At 45.9% G+C, this 19,469-nt stretch overlaps 2 protein-coding genes across 2 annotated transcripts in view; one reads left to right on the top strand and one right to left on the bottom strand.

Annotated features, from left to right (window-relative positions):
- Positions 1 to 11,200, top strand: part of LOC128730667 (MOB kinase activator-like 2) — an 87,566-nt gene extending 76,366 nt beyond the window's left edge. The window contains exons 2-5 of the mRNA XM_053823742.1: positions 6,086 to 6,246; positions 8,296 to 8,392; positions 10,068 to 10,355; positions 10,435 to 11,200. Of these exons, the coding sequence (XP_053679717.1) occupies positions 6,086 to 6,246; positions 8,296 to 8,392; positions 10,068 to 10,355; positions 10,435 to 11,200 (1,312 nt within the window). The remainder of the gene's footprint in view (positions 1 to 6,085; positions 6,247 to 8,295; positions 8,393 to 10,067; positions 10,356 to 10,434) is intronic.
- A 5,873-nt stretch (positions 11,201 to 17,073) lies between these two features.
- LOC128721624 (uncharacterized) lies at positions 17,074 to 17,957 on the bottom strand. The gene is made up of 2 exons (XM_053815394.1): positions 17,777 to 17,957; positions 17,074 to 17,702 (listed from the first exon to the last, which is right to left on the bottom strand). The coding sequence occupies exons 1-2, from the start codon at positions 17,934 to 17,936 to the stop codon at positions 17,191 to 17,193; spliced, it is 672 nt and encodes a 223-aa protein (XP_053671369.1). The 5' UTR covers positions 17,937 to 17,957; the 3' UTR covers positions 17,074 to 17,190.
- Positions 17,958 to 19,469: the final 1,512 nt, after the last annotated feature.

Here is a 19,469-nt window from a genome sequence, read left to right as displayed (position 1 = left end):
GTTGGTTATGAGGTAATCTTATCGATCTTACCTTGCGATTCTTCGAAATCGAACTACACCCGGAAGTGAGCGTTCAAATGGCGAGCCCTTTACACCGGTGAATGGCTGGACGATAAGCGGGAGTGACAATCGGGGGAAAAAATGCATTTATCAAAACCACGATAAGCGTATCGCGAACAGCTCCCTGATAAGTCGAACTATCGATGAACCTCATGCTGCGCGGTTTAACGACGGTTGTACGAATTTTGAACAATTATTGTTTGCCAATGATCGCAAACGCAGGAGGCCATGATTTATTGCACGCTGACTCCATCGTGATGATTGGTCATTTTGAGCGGGACTATCCCATGAGATATCAACCCGCCGCGCTTTGGTTCAGGGCTGCAGATAACGAAGAAAATACCACGCAACTCGAATGCTGCACACGCGACTGCTTTTGACCTTGCGCTTGTTCTCCTTGCTCGAAACCAACCCCCTTATTCGATGCCAATCCGTTATTCATTTCGCAACGCCATCGCAAAACCGCCTCTACTTCCTTTTCTGCGGTGCGAAGTCGGGGTATGAATTATTGACGCCGCCAGTCCACATTGCTGGACTCGTGGGAATTGTGCGCCACTGGCAGTAAAAAGGAGCAGGATGCCTCCAAACCATCGTCATCGCAGCACCCGCTGGTGCGAAGGTCGGCCAGTTGGCCACTGGCCAAATGGTGGAACCTTTCTTTGGCCAATTCGGCATCGTCCTTCTGGCGTCACTGTGCGGGTGGCGTGGGAATAAACCGTTACCCCAGTTCTCGATAGTCCTTTGGTGCACGTGCACGTGGACACACAATCCACGGTGGCAATGTTGCTTCGCTAAATGAATGTGCGCAGCTGGTCGGAATTCATGTCGCCTGTGTTGATCCTGGTTTGGTATTCGAAGAATTCTGGATATCCTAAACGAAGTGACGTCAAAGTGATCAAGCTCCCTGTAGTTGAAGACTTTGTAGTAAATTCCTTATGCTTGTGTACGATGTACAAGAGTTTTTTTTTGTTGGCATGTTAAGGTGGTTTCATTTTGTATGTAAATCCTCCCACTATCATGTGTGCCGGCAAATATCTATCGCGACATCGTGTTTACGCGACATCGTGTTACAAAACCAGCCCCTCTGCTGTTTGATGTGCATCATGCACGGGCTTATCGGACAAACAAACCCTCCAAAGTCAAACCCAGAGCGGAAACGGGGGCATTATCGTCGCGAAATTACCGCCAGTAATTTGGCAGTGCGCGCGCACATACTTTTACTCCGAAGCCAACGCCAAAGCCCCAGGTTCCTGAGCCCCCGTGGATAAAACCGATTCTATTTTTATCGATGTCCATCCGGTGGGATTGATTTTACAAGCACCACACGGAGATACCCGCTTGAAGAGGGAGCGCTAATCTAAATTCCCTCCCGATCCGGGTGATAAACTGTTGTTGGTTTCATGGTTTTAGCGCAACTACCTTTTTTTACTATTTTGCCAATTTCCTTTTTCTGTGCCTGCCTGATAACCAGCGCGGGTATCTGATCCATTCGCACATTAGGGGTGGGAAAACATTCGGTAAAGGGTTCGATTGGGGAGACACACACAACGATTTTTGCCAGCCAACCCAAAAGGTACACACGAGTCGTCCTGTTGGGTTGTGTGTATGGCCGGTTTCTCCCCTACTCGCAAACGCGATCATCATGATTGGTGTGTCGATGCTTATCGCGGCCGTGACAGGGCAACATTTGCGACATCAGCTGAGGAGGAGCCGCCTGGTGTGGCTTTCGATGCTCGGGACTGGTCAACAGTGGTGCTAGTCTGAGGTGTAGACGCCACCACCAGCACAGACGCGTTATCAGTTTGCGATTTGATACCGCCCGAGAAGGAACGGAACAACTTCCCGTGGGCTACAGTCCGAGGCCAAACATATAGCCAAACGCGTGACACTTAGTCCACGAGCTAACGTAAAATACGGTCTCAGGTTGGGGTGAATTAAGCTGCGTGATTTTTGTGGTTTCGAGCGTACATTCGGAAGGCAAAGTGATCGAAAATTAGCCTTCAATGGAATGTGCCCATTGCTGATGGTGTCGTTTGTCCCGACAGCACTCCAAGTATGATCCTGCCCGATGAGGAACCAGCGTTGGTGCCCGTTCCGTTTCTACTTCTCCTGCGAGTGCGATCGGCACCCAACAACGACATCCTTGAGTGTGATCCGTTCGTCCTGCCGGCGAAAGTACACTGCGCGATAACGTCACCCAACCGGTGATCGGCCAATTAGTGCGTGCAAAAAAAGCGATTGTGAACGAAACAGTGCGTTGGAAAACAAAAAGAAACAAACCCAAGAGCTGCGAGTTCGAAACGTCCAAAACGTCTGTGATATATAGCCGTGTCGTCAGTGGTGGTTAGTTATCAGCTAGCCTCGCTCAAAACACACCACTCTCGCGGTGGAGATCTTCACGGTACTGCCCGCGCATCGCAGGGTCGAGGAATTTCGTGGAATTGCTCCATATCTAGTCCGGCTCGCTGAAGGAAAAACAAAAACACGGTGGCCCTAGTACACCTGGTACCAGGGTTCACTGCCGCAGCAGTGCCAATGAAAAGTGTCTATGAGCGAGCGTCTCCATCCAGGCTGGGCCTCGTCGAGTGTATTTTGTACCTGCGGAAGCCTATGTTTCAGGTGGGCATCGTACCGGCAAAGCTGACTGACGCACTCGGATCACTCGTGCGCTATGCTCAGGAATCTCTCAACATCTTCTTCTGCCCGACGTAAGTGAGAAGCACCAGCACCGGGATCTGGTGTGGCCGCATTAGTCCTGAGTGTGGAAGATGAAAAAAATATCCATCCATTAACGCAGATGTCCCTGTGTTCGATCGGTACCGTATGGATGTCCGATGACTGGCTGTTTAATTCTACTGTATTTACCTCAAAAAGAGGGTCTACCTCTAGCGAGGTTCAACGTGGTGCTTTTCTTGCATGAAATGCAGTAATTAAACTCGTTTCGAGGGAGAGCATGTAAATATTTGTCGCGGAAGGCTTCAACCCACATGGCGCCGTCAGCTGTCTACCCTGACATTATTAAACCCATATTCCGGCTGCAGGTTTTGTGATGGCGGCGACACTAACCTTTTAGTGGTAAGGCCCCACCACCGGTATCACGCAGTGTGACAAATGAAACAGGAAGCCGGTGCCAATTACAAGCTATAATTTCCATAACCAGCTGTGTGGTGGGAACCGTTGAAAATAACCCTTTACGCTTTACCGCAATGAAATCGGTTGGTTAGAGGGTCGTAATTGCGGTGCTGCATACAAAACAGGACAATGTTCTCTTATTTGGCGCAATGGCTTCTTTAAAAACTCCACTTTGAAGCTTGCGCTAGATGAGTTCGTTCGCCTGCCAGCGCCTACTTGCGCTTGACATTTATGGATGAGCTGGAACCGGGACCGGTTGGTGTGTTTTGCAACCCTTATGCCGCCTCCGGTGACCGTGAACTTGATTCCTGACACTCCCACAAGATCTCAGAAGTGGTAGTAAAAACGGGGGTTGTCTCACGAACAGAACCCACTTCTGGGACATGCTCTTTCTCTCTCTCTGATGACGATGCAGGCGTTCCTCGCGACATCTGCTGACGTCTGAAGAATTGCATTCCACTCACAGGTATCTGTATGTGTGAGTGTGTGTATTGTGCTATTTAACTACGCAAGCACAACCTCATCCTTTACCGTGGTCACAACTTCCTCAACCTTCGTTGTTTGCCGTGGCGCCTGGAGTCAACGCAAGTCGTTGTTTACGGCACTCTGTGGACCATCGCGAGCTCCTCCAACAGTAGAGCTCTCGGTGTGCGAAACGGTGGAGACGTGCCCACGACGCACTTCCTTAATCAATTGAAAGCGTTTGTGCCCCTCCGTTTCATCACCGTCCAGCCTTTTCGACCATCTAAACATCATCAACATCATAAACAATCACAAACAGAGTGTGCGCTACTTCCTTTTGGAGGAGCGCGCGCTCGCGAACCTTGGCAAAGAACCTCCACCGTGTGGCTTTGTAGCGTTGTTTACTCTAGATTATGTGGGCAAGATACATGCGAAACAGCATCGATTGCGCATAACCAGAGCGAGAAAAAGAGAGAGAGAGAGAGAGAGCGCGATAGAGTGACGATCGAGAGAGGATCCTCACTGTGTATGTGTGTGTGTGTCGGATGACGATCGTACGATCGCGCGTACTACAGGCGTCAGGGGCCGGATCAGTTAGACTCAATTGACCTCTGGAAAACGAAGCAAAAGGGTCGCGAACACGCGACGCAAGACCACGAGGGCACACTACGCATTTATCAGCTGCTATTACGTGCTGTTACGAGCTGTGCGGTCATGTTATGGCACCATTCTAAACCCGACCACAATCAAGGGGGGTGGGTGGCAAAAATAAGAGGCACGATCTCCTTGAGCCACCCGCGCTTGAAGAAATGAGTAGCCGGCCGTCCTTCTCGGCGCAGTAGTTCCGCACAAATTGGGCAAACAAATTTGGCGTATCAGCGCCATTTTGCCGCAGAAAGGTGGTCGGGGTTTTATGAGACGTCCATGTTTGCTGACGTTATGATCACTCGTTAATGGCGTCTCGTTTTTTTTGTTGTTGTTGTGGTCATCTTCCCGCGATCTTTTTTACTTCGTTTTTCGGACTAAGCCTGCCTACTTCTACGAAATATTGCCAGCGATGGTGTAACGAAGCAACGATCGCTGTCCATTACTGAGACATAGTGAAGTGACCTAATTTTCCGTGACGCACTTCGCACGTTTCTTCTTTCACTTCCTAGTGAGCGAAAGAGAGAGAGGCGACATACAGACGATCAAGTGCGAATATCCCCCTTACGAATTGCGTATCGATCTAAGCCTTTTTCCTCTTATGTATAGGAGAGATCGCAGAATTGTGATCTTATTTTCGACAACGCCTGTTAGCATTAAACGTTCAACACCTACTTGCTTATTGGCCGTAAACTAACACCTGCTAGTGGTACGAATGACGTCTCGTTCGTCTCATGAGTTCTACTGATTGAACACCTTATCAGTTGATTTGAACAGAGCCACCTCCCCGAGCGCTCCTTATCAGATCGAACGATCCGCTCAGTCTTTAATTGACTCCCACCTGCATGTCATCCTGCGTGCGACCACCGAAAAACACCGGTCATATTTGTGGTCATTGCGATGCGGAAATACACGTCGACATGGTGTGATCGATACGGCTCCATCCGTGTTTGATTTGCGTGCGTGTAGCACACTTTCAACCGGTGGTGTAAATCAACACTCGTGTATCTACTTTCGCCCTTTTTCAGGTCGGACACCATACCGGATCCGATTGGTTTGTGAAGATTAAAGATGTGCCAGCCTTAATATCTGTGCCAACATCTGGTGGTGATACATGGGTGAAAAACCCCCAAAACGTTTTCCACCACGAATGCTGAAATATCAAAGCCTACTTTCGATCAAAGACACGCTCCTGGTGGAAAACAAAACAAAGAGCAGATGCACGTGCATTCCAAAAAGGGTTACGCTCTTGTGTTTGTGCAGATGGGCAGGTTTAAAACGAAAACACACATATGAGAAAGTCACAGATGGTTTACCCTTTCCACGCTCGGTTTTGATGTCTTTTTCTTTATGCTGTGAAGTTCAAAAATCTACCCCACGCGTTGATCGCTAAATCGGGAAGAACCTGGATAATTTACGATCTCTTTTATAGAAGCTGCAGTGTTTTCCCCGACGATCGTTGGCGTTGGTTAAGGCGAAAGAATACGCAATCGCAAAGTCTAACGTTTCACTTCCTAAACCAACGTTCCGGGGCGGTTTTGCCGTGCACGATCACGTGTTGTGATGTCGCGCCAACGGATTTAAATTAATGCCTTCACTTTGCGTTAATAGCCGTCCGGTGTGCGATCCAGGTCTGCTTGCAAAACGAACGATTTAGTGCCGTCAAAATCAAAGGAGAAAATTAAACAAAAATCTAGTCCCTTCACAGCCATCAGCCGCTTGACATTTGAACGCAACATCGAATCACCATTCTAATGTGGTTTTTTTTTCTTCTCCCCCATTACAGAAAAGCCCGACGCAAGGAACGAGACGGCGATTCAAATCAGGGCGACACAAAGCTTTACCTCGAGGAGGGGCTACTAGAGCGGAAGCTGCCGGATGCGGACCTGCGGTTATTAGTCGATCTACCCGCCGGCCTAGACTACAACGAATGGCTCGCGTCGCACAGTAAGTAACTCGGACATTTTGCACTCCAGCTTCCTGTGGTTTGCTCCCAACGGGACGAACCAGCAATGATTGATGCGTAGTGGCATTGTTTCCGGTTATTTGGCTCCAGTGTGCTCAATGAGGCAGTGGTTGTTGAAGGAAAGCTTCACTCTTGTATAGCTGATGAAACAAACTGCCGATGTAAAACACTTCACTGCTTGCGTAAGCTCTTTTGGAGCTGAAGTTCACAAATATTTGGAAATTTATCTCTACCTACGCGAAGCGAAATCCCATCCTAAAATGCAAATATTATTCCCAAGCCGTCATAGCTTTCCTAAGTAAAGGAATCGGTATAAACGAACCCGAACTATAAAAACCCCATCGAACGATGAGGATTAATCATACGCTGCTGACGTGGGTGTTGAGAGAAGACTGCCTGCCTTTCCGCGTGTTGGCAAGTTCAGCTCACTCCAATCACCAGACATGGTGTCGCCCACCGTTTTCGGATGATCTTAATGAAACGAACAAAATGTCCCAAACACCTCTGACGCCATGTCATCTGACTTCAGACAACGATGAGAGAGTGTGCCAATGGTGTCATCGCAGTCTCTTCCGCCCAGTGGAAATGATTATCGACGTCGTTTTGTCGGTTGCCTTGTCATAGCCTACTAGAAACGATGTATATGCAATAGTGTAAGATTAGTCATCGCTCTCAAGCGTGTCATCACGATGAGATTCGTCTACTATCGATGACTTAGTGTGTGGTTAGCCAAAAAAAAATGGGTAGTTATCATAAAAGGGCATTTCTTTTAAAGTCTGCCTTTGTCTTCTCTTGTAGTGTTTTCACGATCGCCTGTCGAATAAAAGGGGCCATCTTGAAGCGAATTTTCTATCTAATCTTAGCCGACGAATGCAACGATAAAGCGCGACCGATAATACCCAGACACTGCCACTAAGAGCAGTGGAAGTCGTCCCTAATCTTCGCGGCTCTTCACTGTCTCCGGGGGCGCGATTGTCATCAATCAAGTGTGCGATTTGGGTGCCATTGTTCTTACTTGCACACGCGATCCATTTGGCCCTAGCACGCGTAAAGTTTTAGAAGGGAATGTGTTTTTTGGCAAACTTCTCATGCGTTTAAATGGCTGTGTGTGTGTGCCTTTCCTTTTCCTTCCATTTGCTTTGACAGCTGATCGCAAATGCCAGTCGCGTCCGGGCATGAATTGGCTCGAAATCTTGGCTTGATGGCCAGCCAGACATCGTCTGCAAGCCCAAGACCTAGGTCGTCTAACCAGACATAACCTACTATAGCTGGTAATGGCGAGGAGACAGAGAGGAGAATCGTTGCGAAATTCCCCAAACTAGAAGCCAAAGGCACACTAAAGTCCGAGTTTTTGATGCCAAACCCATCACACGTGCACAAAAAATAAACGTATACTTCTCTCCACGCAAAACCACATTTTCTTTGACTTCTGCTATTTTCGGAGTAAACCGTCTGGAAGGAAACGGTTTTTTTTGCCTTCGTTTAGCTGAACTCGTTTCTGATATGATAAATGATGGCGAAGGCCGGCCACCGTGATTGTCGGTGTTTCGCTATGCAAATCATTGCTAAAAGGCTGCTGTCTATATCAATATTACTCCTTTTTTTCGGTACTTCCACCTTCGCTTTTTGGCATACCGCTGAGCAAAAGACGAACGTTTGTTCGAAGACGTATCCGTTGGTGAGCCACTGGAATCGCGTCATGAGCTTTCAAAGCTTCCGTTTCAACGAAAAAGGGAAAAGTAAATATTTAAATTCCCAACCGAGAACGTTTGGAGGTTGTTTGAATATCTATTTTTTTTTGTGGGGTGGAATTTGCATCCTCGCAACAGATTGGTAGCATGTCTGATGAATATACATGGAAATGTATCATGATTTTGCAAGTGGCTTTTTAAGTATGTATCAGCTCATTTGACTTATGTCAATCAAAGAAGGCTATGATTTTATGTTTAACCCTACAACGCCATGTTTAATTCTACATTATAAACTTTTCGTTTAATTTAACATATCACTATTTCTTCCCTCTTTTCCAGCTCTTGCGCTGTTCGAGCACGTCAACCTCGTGTACGGTACCATCAGTGAATTCTGCACGACATCCGGCTGCCCAGACATGACCGGTCCAGGAACTAGGTGAGTTTTTCCACGAGCAGCAGTCCCCCACGCTCGTTGAACGTGCAAGAAAGTTGGTTTCTTTTTCCAACTGGGCTCCACCTTTTCGGATGGCTATTGTTCAATTTTATGGTTAAAAACAATCTTAAAACGACACGTCGGGAGGCATTCTACCCTACGAGCAATGGGGCAGAGAAACACGCACAGCCCAAAGGGCACTCTCTAGTTTAAAGTCCACTTTGCATATCTTGGTAGCGATAAAACCGTCCCATTGCACGACGCATCGTAACGAATTCTCCGAGCTCTGGCCTCAAGTAACTTCTGCTACGACGTGGAAGCACACGCAAATGCGTGTGTACGGCCACGTACCCTTAAGCCGGCTGCATACTTCGGACAACTTTCTTCACCGTCGAGCCTGAGTGAGCACGTCTAAAAAGGCGGGCCCCCGAAATCATTGCTCATGCCATGCACGATCAGCTGGAAATGCGCAAAGTGCCGGGTCACTCAAAAGAAGAGAGAGAACGACCCGTCAGATGGTCCGGATCCGGATCACGGTGACGCTTGACGACGATGTCTGTGAAGATTATTTGTAGACATCGGTCCGATCGAACCGCACTGAAACAATAAATCAGACATTTTTGCTTCCTTCGCGCATTCCAAACACTCGCAACGGTGGTGATGGACAGGAAAAATAAACCACGATTTGGTGGGAGAGTTTACTTTAACGATTGTAATGAAAATAAATCGTGTGCCGTTCACGATCGATCGTGCTAGCGCTATTTAGTATCGAAGTTCTCGCCACATGTGTCGCGTATGAAGAAATGGAACGTTTCCGTCGTAAATCAAGGGCATATCGATTGGACACGTCTGAAAGATGGCCCGTTTGGTTGGGTTTCAGACATGCGTTCGCTTGAGCTTATCAGCTTATTCGGATAAAGTCCATCTTTTGGAACTAAAAACACTCTTGAAATCACACCTTCATCCGTTGGCATCCCCCATAAGTACATGAAAAAAGGGAAAAGACGTTTGACCCCTTTTGATCCTGCCATGATAAAGCAAACAACACCGCAGAGGTGGGATCTTCCATCCCCGGGATCGGTTCATCAGGCGGGGATGGATCGTTCGATGCTTTGATCAGCCGATTTTCAACCTCAAAGAACTTTCCCCGTTTTCTCTTCCCTCTCCACGACGAAAAAGCGACCACCCAGAGAGCGTGCGGTTCTCGGTGGTCGGTGTATTGTGCCTTGCTGGGTCGAGAGGACGAGATCAGAATTTGGAGGGCGAACGTTCGAAATTTAAACGTTCTTTTCAGACAGTCGAGCGGCCGTTCTGAATGACAGTGCACATTCCTTGTTTGCCCATGGGCCATAAACTGTTCGTTACTCACTTAAACTCTCTTACCTCAGCTCGAATCCGTTGAGGGAAGAATGTGGCTCGGAAAATGTGTATATTTCCGTGTGCCTTATGACGATCGATTTCACCAGAGTCCTGTTTGATGTGTTCCCGCGGAATGTCGATGACGCACAGCTAGAAGGTGAATGTACCTTCGCTATCAACGCAATGTTTGAGTCACTCATCCCTAGCAGAACTTTAAAAGAACTTTAATATTTACTCACTTTGTTAACACCTGGACTGTCCATCTATCGCAACCAGACACATGCTAACTTACCCGTATTTGCTTCGTATCTTCGCACAGGATGTACCTCTGGTTCGACGAGAAAGGCAAGAAAACGCGAGTGGCAGCCCCGCAGTACATCGACTACGTCATGACGTTCACGCAGAAGACGGTCAGCGACGAGTCGATCTTTCCCACCAAATATGCCAATGAGTTCCCTAGCTCGTTCGAGAGCATCGCTAGGAAAATCGTACGTTTACTGTTTCATGTGATCGCGCACCTGTACGCGGCCCATTTCCGCGAGGTCGCCCTGCTCGGGCTACACGCGCATCTCAACCTCACCTTCGCGCATCTGACCGCGTTCCATAGGTAGGAAGTTCTCCAACCCCCACCCAAAGGATTGCCTCCCCGTACGTCCTGCTCACGCACGTTTCTCTTTTGCTTTTAGGCGATACAACCTGATAGAACCCAAAGAAACTGAAGTCCTGCGCGATCTGGAGATCGCACTCCGCCTCTCGGATGATCCGGCGGCGCCGGCCGATAGCGGCAAGGCGGACAGTAGTGCCTCGATCGCGTCCACAACCTCGGCCTCGACCGGTACGACCAACACGTGCTCGTCCTCGTCGACGTCCTCGACCGCTTCCTGCTCGCCGCCGCTGCTACTAACCGCTGCTGCTGCTGCTTCCGCCGCTCCAGGAGTCTCGGGTGGCGCGGCCGGTTTGCCAAACAACGGCGTGTCCTGTGGCGCCTCCGCCCATCCCGCGGCCAGCTGCGGCGCGGACAACAACCACAGCAGCAGTAGTGATAGCGGGCCTCCACCAGCGATGGCCACCCTCAACCATTCGCTCATCGATGGGGACGCGACGGCGCAACCGATCTGCAAGCAGCCGCTCGAATCGGGCAGCGTTGTAAATAGTAGTAGTCATAATCATCACGCGCAGCATCCCCATCATCATCACCACCCTCATCATCATCACCACCACCAGCAGCAGCAGCAGCAGGCGGGCGCTAAGGACCCCATGATGCAGTCCTGCGCGGCCAGTGGTGGTAGCGGCAGCAGCACCGGCAGTGTCGGCGTGGTCGGATGTGGCGTCGGTTACAGCGTCGTCGGTGGTGGTGGTGGTGGCGGCGGTGGTGGAGGAGGCGGCGGAGGTGGTGGACACGTGAGCGGGTCCAGTTCGCAGCAGTCGGCCAATACGCAGACAACGGCATAGTGGATACGCTGGACTGCGGGTGTCGGGGCCGGCGCCGGAACCATGTTCCTGCTGGGCGGGGCTGCGTGCTGTGGGGCTCTCCAGGTGCCCACCCAAATCTGACCAAAATGTGATCTTACAAAACAAAACAAACAAAAAAAACAAAGGAGCAGTGTTCCGCGGGACCGTGAGCATGTGCGCGTATGTGTGTGTGGGAGTTCGCGAAGGACATCCAACATCCTTCGGTATCCTGGTGGGGTGGTGGAGAGGGGAGGGGGGAGTTTGGAGGGGAGGGAGGGAAAGTGCGGAAGGTATGGACGTGTGGCTGTGGGTCTGTACGTGTGTGTGTGTGTGTTTGTGTTTCGGGTGAGTACGGAAAAGTCCTAACGTTGCTTTAGCCTCTGGCACCTGGTGAACTAACACACACACACCCAGTCACACCCACCAGCGTAGAACGGAAGAACTGCATCAATCTTCTTCTCTTTGTTTTAACGCGAACGCGGAACTAGGTACCATTTTTAAACGTGCAAAACGTGATTTGTTGTTGCTAGTTGGATAATATATATCTATGTACGTATATTGGATGTATGGATGTACGTAACATTACACACTTTCTGAACCCCCTTCCCGAAGCAACTCCCCTCGGGACAACCAGAGCTTCGTAAAGGATTTTAAACCGGATGCGGATGCGTCACTAGCCTCCCCCTCCCTTAGAGAGAGAGAAAGAAAGAGAGATACACTTCTAGGTAGTACTGGGGCTTTCGAACAACAGGACAGGCTTTTATTATAGGCGAAGAGTGTAATTAAACAGTTTCACAAGGGTCTCATATTGCTGCAGCGTTATCTCTAGTACCTCCTTTTTTTATCACACGAAAACCATAAATTATTTGTGAAAATATTTCCTCGTTCTTACCGTAGTTCCTTTTTTTTGTGCTTTTGTTACCTAATTTCTAACGGTTTCGCTTTTTTTCGACCTTTCCTTACATTACTTTCTCCTGCGCTCTAAGTATCTTAACGCCTTGGAGAGGTTGAATTCTTTCACACAGTGCTCTCGTGTTGTGAGTTTTGTTTTATTTTATCTCTTTATTACTTCTTTAACGAACTTCGTTGCTCTTTTGGACTGTATAAATTTATTTTACACATGCCTTTCCCTTTTTCCACAACTGCCTTATGCGCCTGTGCGCACCCTCAACTTTGGTCGGTTTTTGCAAGGAACGTAGCCCGAAAAGAAAAGCGGTATCCTGAGGAGCATCAGTTGCAAATTTATCCTCTGTATAATAATGCGCGCGTAATTGTTAAACGCAATCGGATAAGTGACCACATACAAAAGGGTGATACATATGATTATATCTTCTAGACGCTGTTTAGCAGCCTATCTTAGTTTAAACCTTTTTGCCTTCACTTCTTTCAACGCTCGTTTTCTGAACTTATTTGATGTCTTGTTTTTAGGAATTACACGTCCCACGATGCGCTTATTTATGCTCGTTTTTCACACAATTTTCACTCACATTGTCTAGATTTCGTTCTTTACCGCTTCTCGTTTCTTTTTTGACAGACTAAGGCTGTTTTGTTTTTCCTTGTTTCATTCGCTTTAAGTTGTTTAATTAATGCGTACGGTAGTATGTAGGTGTAGCCGTTTAATATTACGTTTCCGTGCGTCCGCTATCCGTTTTCCACTTTCTCCATCGACTGCCTCGGTTGTGCGTGGTGAAGTGCAAATGATTTTAGCTGTCGAAAACACTTGAAAAGTGTGTAGGGTCAATAAAAGCTTTCCACACGTCCTCACGTCTCGTTTTCGGGAGGATCGGATGCATTCGGGATTGTGAATTAAATCCGAATGACTTCCACCAGTGGATAGCTCGTTTGTCCAGATCACAGGGCAATATCTTCTTTGCTTTCTTTTGGTTTTGTTAATATTTCTTACATTCTACCCTACCATTTGCGATACCCGAGAACCTTGTACTAATACAATTTGCCCGCCAGAGTGGCATCGTAGCTGAGTAATAGGGTGGGAACCAAACCAAACGGCTTCGTTAGTTTTTTTTTGTCATTTCGAGACGATTCCGTGTACCGTTCCGGTTTGTCCGATAAACACCGAAACGTGTAGTAAACCTCGTAGCACCGGCGCAATGTTCATTAAGGGACGCAAAACTTGAAGATCAAAATTGATCAATTGCACACACACCCACCCACACACACACATAGAGACATCTAGGCACATATGAAAAAAAACAACCAGGATCAAACACAGGACAACAAAATCAGACACAAACACACATAACGTTTCAACAATTAAAAACTATTATCGCTGCTAAATGTGTTGAAAACGGCGAAGCAGATATGTGTAAAAAATAATTTAAAAAAATCAGTAAGCTTATACAGAGAGCGTGCAAAGTGAACTAATAAAACAGCACGTAAAAAAACGCAAAAAATAACGAGAAAAAAATTTAGGTCTATAAAAAATAAATATATATTTAATACAGAGATATAGAAAGCAAAAGAGATAGAGAGAGAGAGTCCCATTATAGAAGCAAATGAGATAAAAGGCAAGACAGATGGGATGTGTTATAGAGCGTGATAACCGGAACCCGATTTGGGGTGATTGAGAATGTGTTATAGAAGCGAGACAAGTGGGAGTAGTACACGAGTAAAAGTGGGGGGGAAATTACATTAGTGAGAAGCCGCCGAATAGTGCGACCGCGGGGGCTATCTAGAGTTTGCAAAGATAACGTATATCAATAGTACACGCAAAATGAGCGCTCCTTATCCACCTCTCACCAGCTGCCCCCCTTCCTCCCAATGGTCCCCGTAAAAATGAGATAAAAAAACCCAGAAATTAAGCAGATTAGTAACGAATCGATGGATAGATCGAGGACTATTGGAATCCTAGCAAACAAACAAAATAGGGCGGTGGATGGGGAACAACCCCGCAGAGAGCAAAAAACGAATTACACAAAAGCGGTTTGAAAACAAGAAGAAAAAGAAAAAAGGAACAAAAAAACTTTAAAAAACTTATGAAAATACATTACATGCGATTGTTGTTATTTGGCTGTTGGGCCGTGTTTATTGAAAGAAAACCAAAATGCTAAAGAAAGCTAGTCGGTCGCGTTTGAAAGGTGCTAGCGAGGGAAAAGCGGACAAAGCCAGCTGGTAGCGGATTTAGGCATTCGAACTGCGTACAAGTTGTTACTGTTAACGCCTCGACTACAGGCTCCTCTGAAGGGGCGAATAAGCGATTAAATAGAGGGCGAGTACGGTTTTTTCGGCTTTTCATTTGCTTTCATTTTCATCCCGTAACGATCTAATTTCTCACGTCTTTTTTTATCGTTTCATTTCCGTTTTATTCATCCCAGGGAGCCATCTTCATCTAACAGACTTCAGCGCATCGTCGATTACCATGCATACGAAAAACAATGAAACAAACTCACCAACCACATCTCACATCCATCTCACCATCGACGCGTCACACATGCCTGGGGAAAGGATCGCAAGGATTCCTGTAAGTCACAGATTCATTCGCGCTGAATTAACATTGTTTTATCGTTTGGCTTTGAGTAAGTTTGTCTCGTAGAGCAATCGGAAAACATGAACCGATGGAGGGAGTCATGTTAAAGATGGGTAGCAGGGCTAGAGACACAATGTGATAGTTGTAACGAATGTAATGTAAGCACGCATAATATTTTCTCCTGAGGCGCTCGTTTTGAAACAAGCAGAAGAAAACACATACGCTAGAACGCGGTACTATCACTAAGCAGAGAAAACCCCTTCTGAACCATTGCTTAACAGAAAGAATATACAGTTGAACTAAAGAGAGTAAAAATAATTGCAAAAAAAAACGGGGCAATCCTTACAGAAGAAGTTAAATATATTGTGTAACATTGAAAGCCCCAGCTTTTCGTTGGTATAGTTGTTGTCAATAAAACAAAACGAAATACAGAGCTGAGAAGAGCAGCAGCAGCGAAAAACATTCGTAGTTCAAAGAAAACTAGAAAGTGATAAGAAGACGAAAGGATGGGCGTAGTGGGAAAACGAATATTGATTCACGTTAATTAGGCTCTTAGAAGAACAGCGAAGCTAGAATGGTTGCAATATACCCTACATGCTAGGGACGAGAAAAAGAAAGATAGAGAACGTAACTACGTCTTCGTAATTAGGCAAGAATTTGAACCAAGTTCATAAAGAATAATCGTAATTCGAACGAAATCGCCCATAAACAAGTTCGTTCATGCAGCAAACTACTGTGTAGAGTATCAGTAGATTTGAATATAAGAAGGTGGCAGTCCATAAATGACCGAAAAAAAAACCGTGCAAAGACTCATTTAGCTGTGTTTGACACGCATTGAGCGATTGCCGTGAAGCTAAACCATATTCGAATGAAGGGCGCAGTTACGGGCATAGCCTACTTAGTTTGCATGTCGATGCCATGCTGTAGAGATTTCTTGCGTGTTGAAAACGGTGCGAAATTATAAAGAAAATCCAAACTTAAATTAACGCAGTAACATTTGAGAGCAGAAAAAAAAGATATAATAAAATGTAATATTCCAATCGAAAGGAGGGATGAAAAAAATAGAAAAGCAAGACAAACCATGCAGGAGGAAAAATGAAGAAAAACAAAATACGTGAAGAGTTACACAACGTTAGGCTGATTGACAAAAGTGGCCTTTAGGAGAAATAATTGTCTATTGCGTCCTCATCTCTCACGTTTTCGTTTGAAAGCTCTTTTTATACCGTTCCTTTAGTTGTGTCACGAGATGGAAAACAAAATGCAAACATTTAAACTACTACTATCCGATCACACTGAGCTCAGAGCGTAGTGGATGATCAGATTCGCAAGATCGTTTGTGAAGTTTTACATAGTTCGCTTTGTTGAGGAATGGAAACACGTTAGAGCGTTCTCGCTGGCAGAAAGAGAGCGAGGGATTTATCTTGTAAATAGATACTTTCTACTATCGACAAATATCTGTTCATGTTTTGCGAGGGTGAATTAACGTCGTACCGAAGACCATATTCGTTAGCACGTAGACACGGCACACGTCGGAGAGGAAGAAACATATGTACACCAATATCATATCAGCCTATTTCTGAAGCAGATACCATCTAAAACCCCAAACCCCCTCACCACGTGTTTGGTGATTAATCAGTTTTTAAGCAGCCATGGTTAACCTTCTGTTGGTTCAGTTTTATTGTTCATCACGTTTCATTATTACTCTGCGTTCCGTTTCAATAGCGATGCTTTGCGATGCAGCGTATTAGGTGGCGAATTTAACAAACACTTATAAATGAAGAGAACAATAACATTTGATAACGAAAGTTTAAAATCATTGTGCATACATAGTAGAGCGAAAGACGAAACGCCGTTAGGAGGACAGTTTAGACATAGTCAAACACATTCACGCGCATGTAGAATCGAAGGAGCTGTCGAAACAGGATAAGGATGCCAGAAAAACACTATTCCTTTTTTTGTATGTTCTTAAAACAAACCCCACAAACACTTCACCTATCGTGTAAAGGCGGCATTGCAAAGGCATGCCTCTGAGGCCAAGAATATGTATGCACTTTAGCGCATTGAAAGCAAGTACGATGCAGGTAATACACATTTTAATTCAAACGTTAAAAAACCACCCTGTGCAGTGTGTGTGTGTGAGACAGATTTATCAAGAGAGAACGAAGTCGAATGTAAACGATAGGCTTTAGAAGCGTGTGTGGTCTAAGGAAACTCCGTGAATTAAGGCTACTACAGCAAAGAATTCTATTAAAGAAATCCCTCTCCCTATCCTTAACAAATCAGCAAACAATGAATCTAGCCAGGCGTAACGCGATGACAGAACAAATCACGAGCTCTCAATCTTTCTCAGCATGGAAATAATAATAAAAAAGCATATGCAAAATAATGTACCAAAAACCTGTCTCGTGTATTGTTTTTACAAGTCCAACGTGCTTCAAAAAAAAGTTTCAAATTCAAAGAAATACTTATTTCCAGCTAGTATGCCTCATCCTCGCAGGACATTTACTTATTGAACCCGCAAAAATTGCAGCGGCAGGTCATTCGACGACAAGTGATTGCTGTTCGTTCCGAATACACGTTGCTGATAGAACGACGGTTCCCCATCGGAGAAATCATCGGACATAAAATGTTGATGGTGTGTCACCACCGGACCATGCATCGCTACTATCTGGTGGTTATGTCCTTGCGCCGGACGATGGGGTCCTGGCAGCACGTGGTTTCCCACAACCGGACCGTGCGATTGCTGGATGGAGCGAAATTCGCTTTGCGTTCCGTACTCAACACCGTCCGGAGTGTGCCTTTGATAATTCTTCGTTTGCCTGAACTGCTGTGGTTGTTGCGAGAAATGTTGTGAGCTTGGGAAGCCAGATGTCGATGGATTCATCGTATGCTGGAACTGCTGGGGTTGTTGCGAGAAATGATGCGTGCTTGGGAAGCCAGATGTCGATGGTGAAGAAGCTCCGTGGGTCTCATGTGGATCCGGATAGTCACCCGATCCTTGGGAGTTAGAGCTGGTCTCTGAAAGATGCATCATTCACGGCGTTCACGTTAATTTATACTCGTTTTCCTTCTACCTAATTCTGCATACTTACGCGTATTATCTTTGTCGACGACGATGTAATTCGGCTGGCCATTCTGGGGATTTGCGGCCGGCATTATCTCGATGCCGGGTGCATACTTCTGTGCCGGAACAGCTCCAACAACTGCCACTAGGGCCACTAGCCCGGCCAGGGAGGTTAGTTTCTGCGCCATTTGCTGGAATTCTCAGTCTCGTAGCGTGTGTGGTTCGATAACGAATGAATCAGTGCGCGGATCGTGTCGGAGAATAAATAATTCTCGGTTACATCGAAGCTGTTTTGTGGACCGGTTTCCCGCATATGCTTTAATCGCTCGTTGTTGTTGTTTACTATCGGTTTACCAGCGATTGCAGCGATTGGCGACTGATTGCATGAAAAAAACCCAGCCTCAATGCAATTTCGTTTTTTCCCCGCAGCATACTGTTGATACTTTTAACCGCGAGTTGCAATAGGGTCCAAGTAGATCCAGGACTCGTACTGGGCGACGAGTTGATCAGCCGATGCTTAGTAAACGTTGGGAAAAATTGTAAGTGTAGATAAGATTTGGTAACATGAAAAGTAAGTACTTTTATTCGATCTATTGTAGGCATACTTTCCTAGCAAACCTGGAGCTAAATAATAGTAACAAGTTAATTTGCAGCAATAAAAGAAATATATGTTCCTTATTTATTTATAAACGTGTTGAAGCTAGATGGTAATTCATAGCATATAATATTCATTGGGAGCCACGAGGTTTTTCCTTTGCTTTGTAAACATGCATCTTGAATGAATGATCCACGCAAGCTGCAAAGGATGAATCAACTTGGCGGGTATCCCGATGCCATGTTAAATAATGCACATGTTGAAATGTGAGTCACATTGGAAATATTTGAAATCGGGGATGTTGTTTCCATCCGACGAGGCGTTTAACAGAGAAGTATAACATAATTTAAATTTCATCGTAGTTTTCTTTTGCCTGGTGCAAGGAGTTCTACGCAAAGTCATAATAATATTTAGTTTCTTTACGTAAATTAAATTTCTTGTTCATAAACACATAATTCATTCATTCTTATTCTATAATTTCGCATAGTTCAAGGCGAGTGGGCATTTCCTTCCATCAAAACATTGTAATAATTCATAAATATTTTCACGATTTAAACATAAAAGTGAAAAATCGCAACACATATATTTATGGACAATCTATGCATGCTCATAAATAAATAAGAAATAACAGTGCACAATGCAAACGAAGAAGAATAAATCAAAAATGCCCGAAAACTACTCGGCAAAAATCAGTAGATGCACGTTTACATGCAACAAATGCACAAAAATCAAGCCCATGTGGCTCTCGTCGCTAAGCGGTATCGATTTCGGGCGTCGGATTTTGAACGCCAAAATCACCTGCTTTGAAATCGCTAGTAACAAGAGATCATGCGTCGAAGAGGTTACATGCACCAGCCGGAGTACCACACTATTATATATAATGGATTGCCCCTCCTTATGTTATCAGTACATATCGCCGATCTTTCCGACGCATGATAATCAGCATCCCATCTCGTTTGCTCTCGTTTGCTATCGATCGCAGTGTTCTACGCACACTGTAGGATCTTATTGAGCGTTGTCTCTTACCGGTCATAATTCGGTCGCAGTTTTTTGTCGATAATAATAAATTGTCTTCCTACATACATTAAATCCTTTTCGGATACAAAATAAAGCAACAAACGGTGCG

Source organism: Anopheles nili, chromosome 2, assembly GCF_943737925.1.
Source record: "Anopheles nili chromosome 2, idAnoNiliSN_F5_01, whole genome shotgun sequence".
Lineage (NCBI taxonomy): Eukaryota > Metazoa > Arthropoda > Insecta > Diptera > Culicidae > Anopheles > Anopheles nili.
The sequence above is the reverse complement of the archived record's forward strand: the minus strand, read 5'-3'. Positions and strand labels throughout refer to the sequence as shown.

Coding starts and splice junctions, on each gene's coding strand:
- LOC128721624 (XM_053815394.1), bottom strand. CDS start 17,936: ATGGCGCAGAAACTAACCTCCCTGGCCGGGCTAGTGGCCCTAGTGGCA. Junction 17,703..17,776: donor CGTCGACAAAGATAATACGC/GTAAGTATGCAG, acceptor TGCATCTTTCAG/AGACCAGCTCTAACTCCCAA.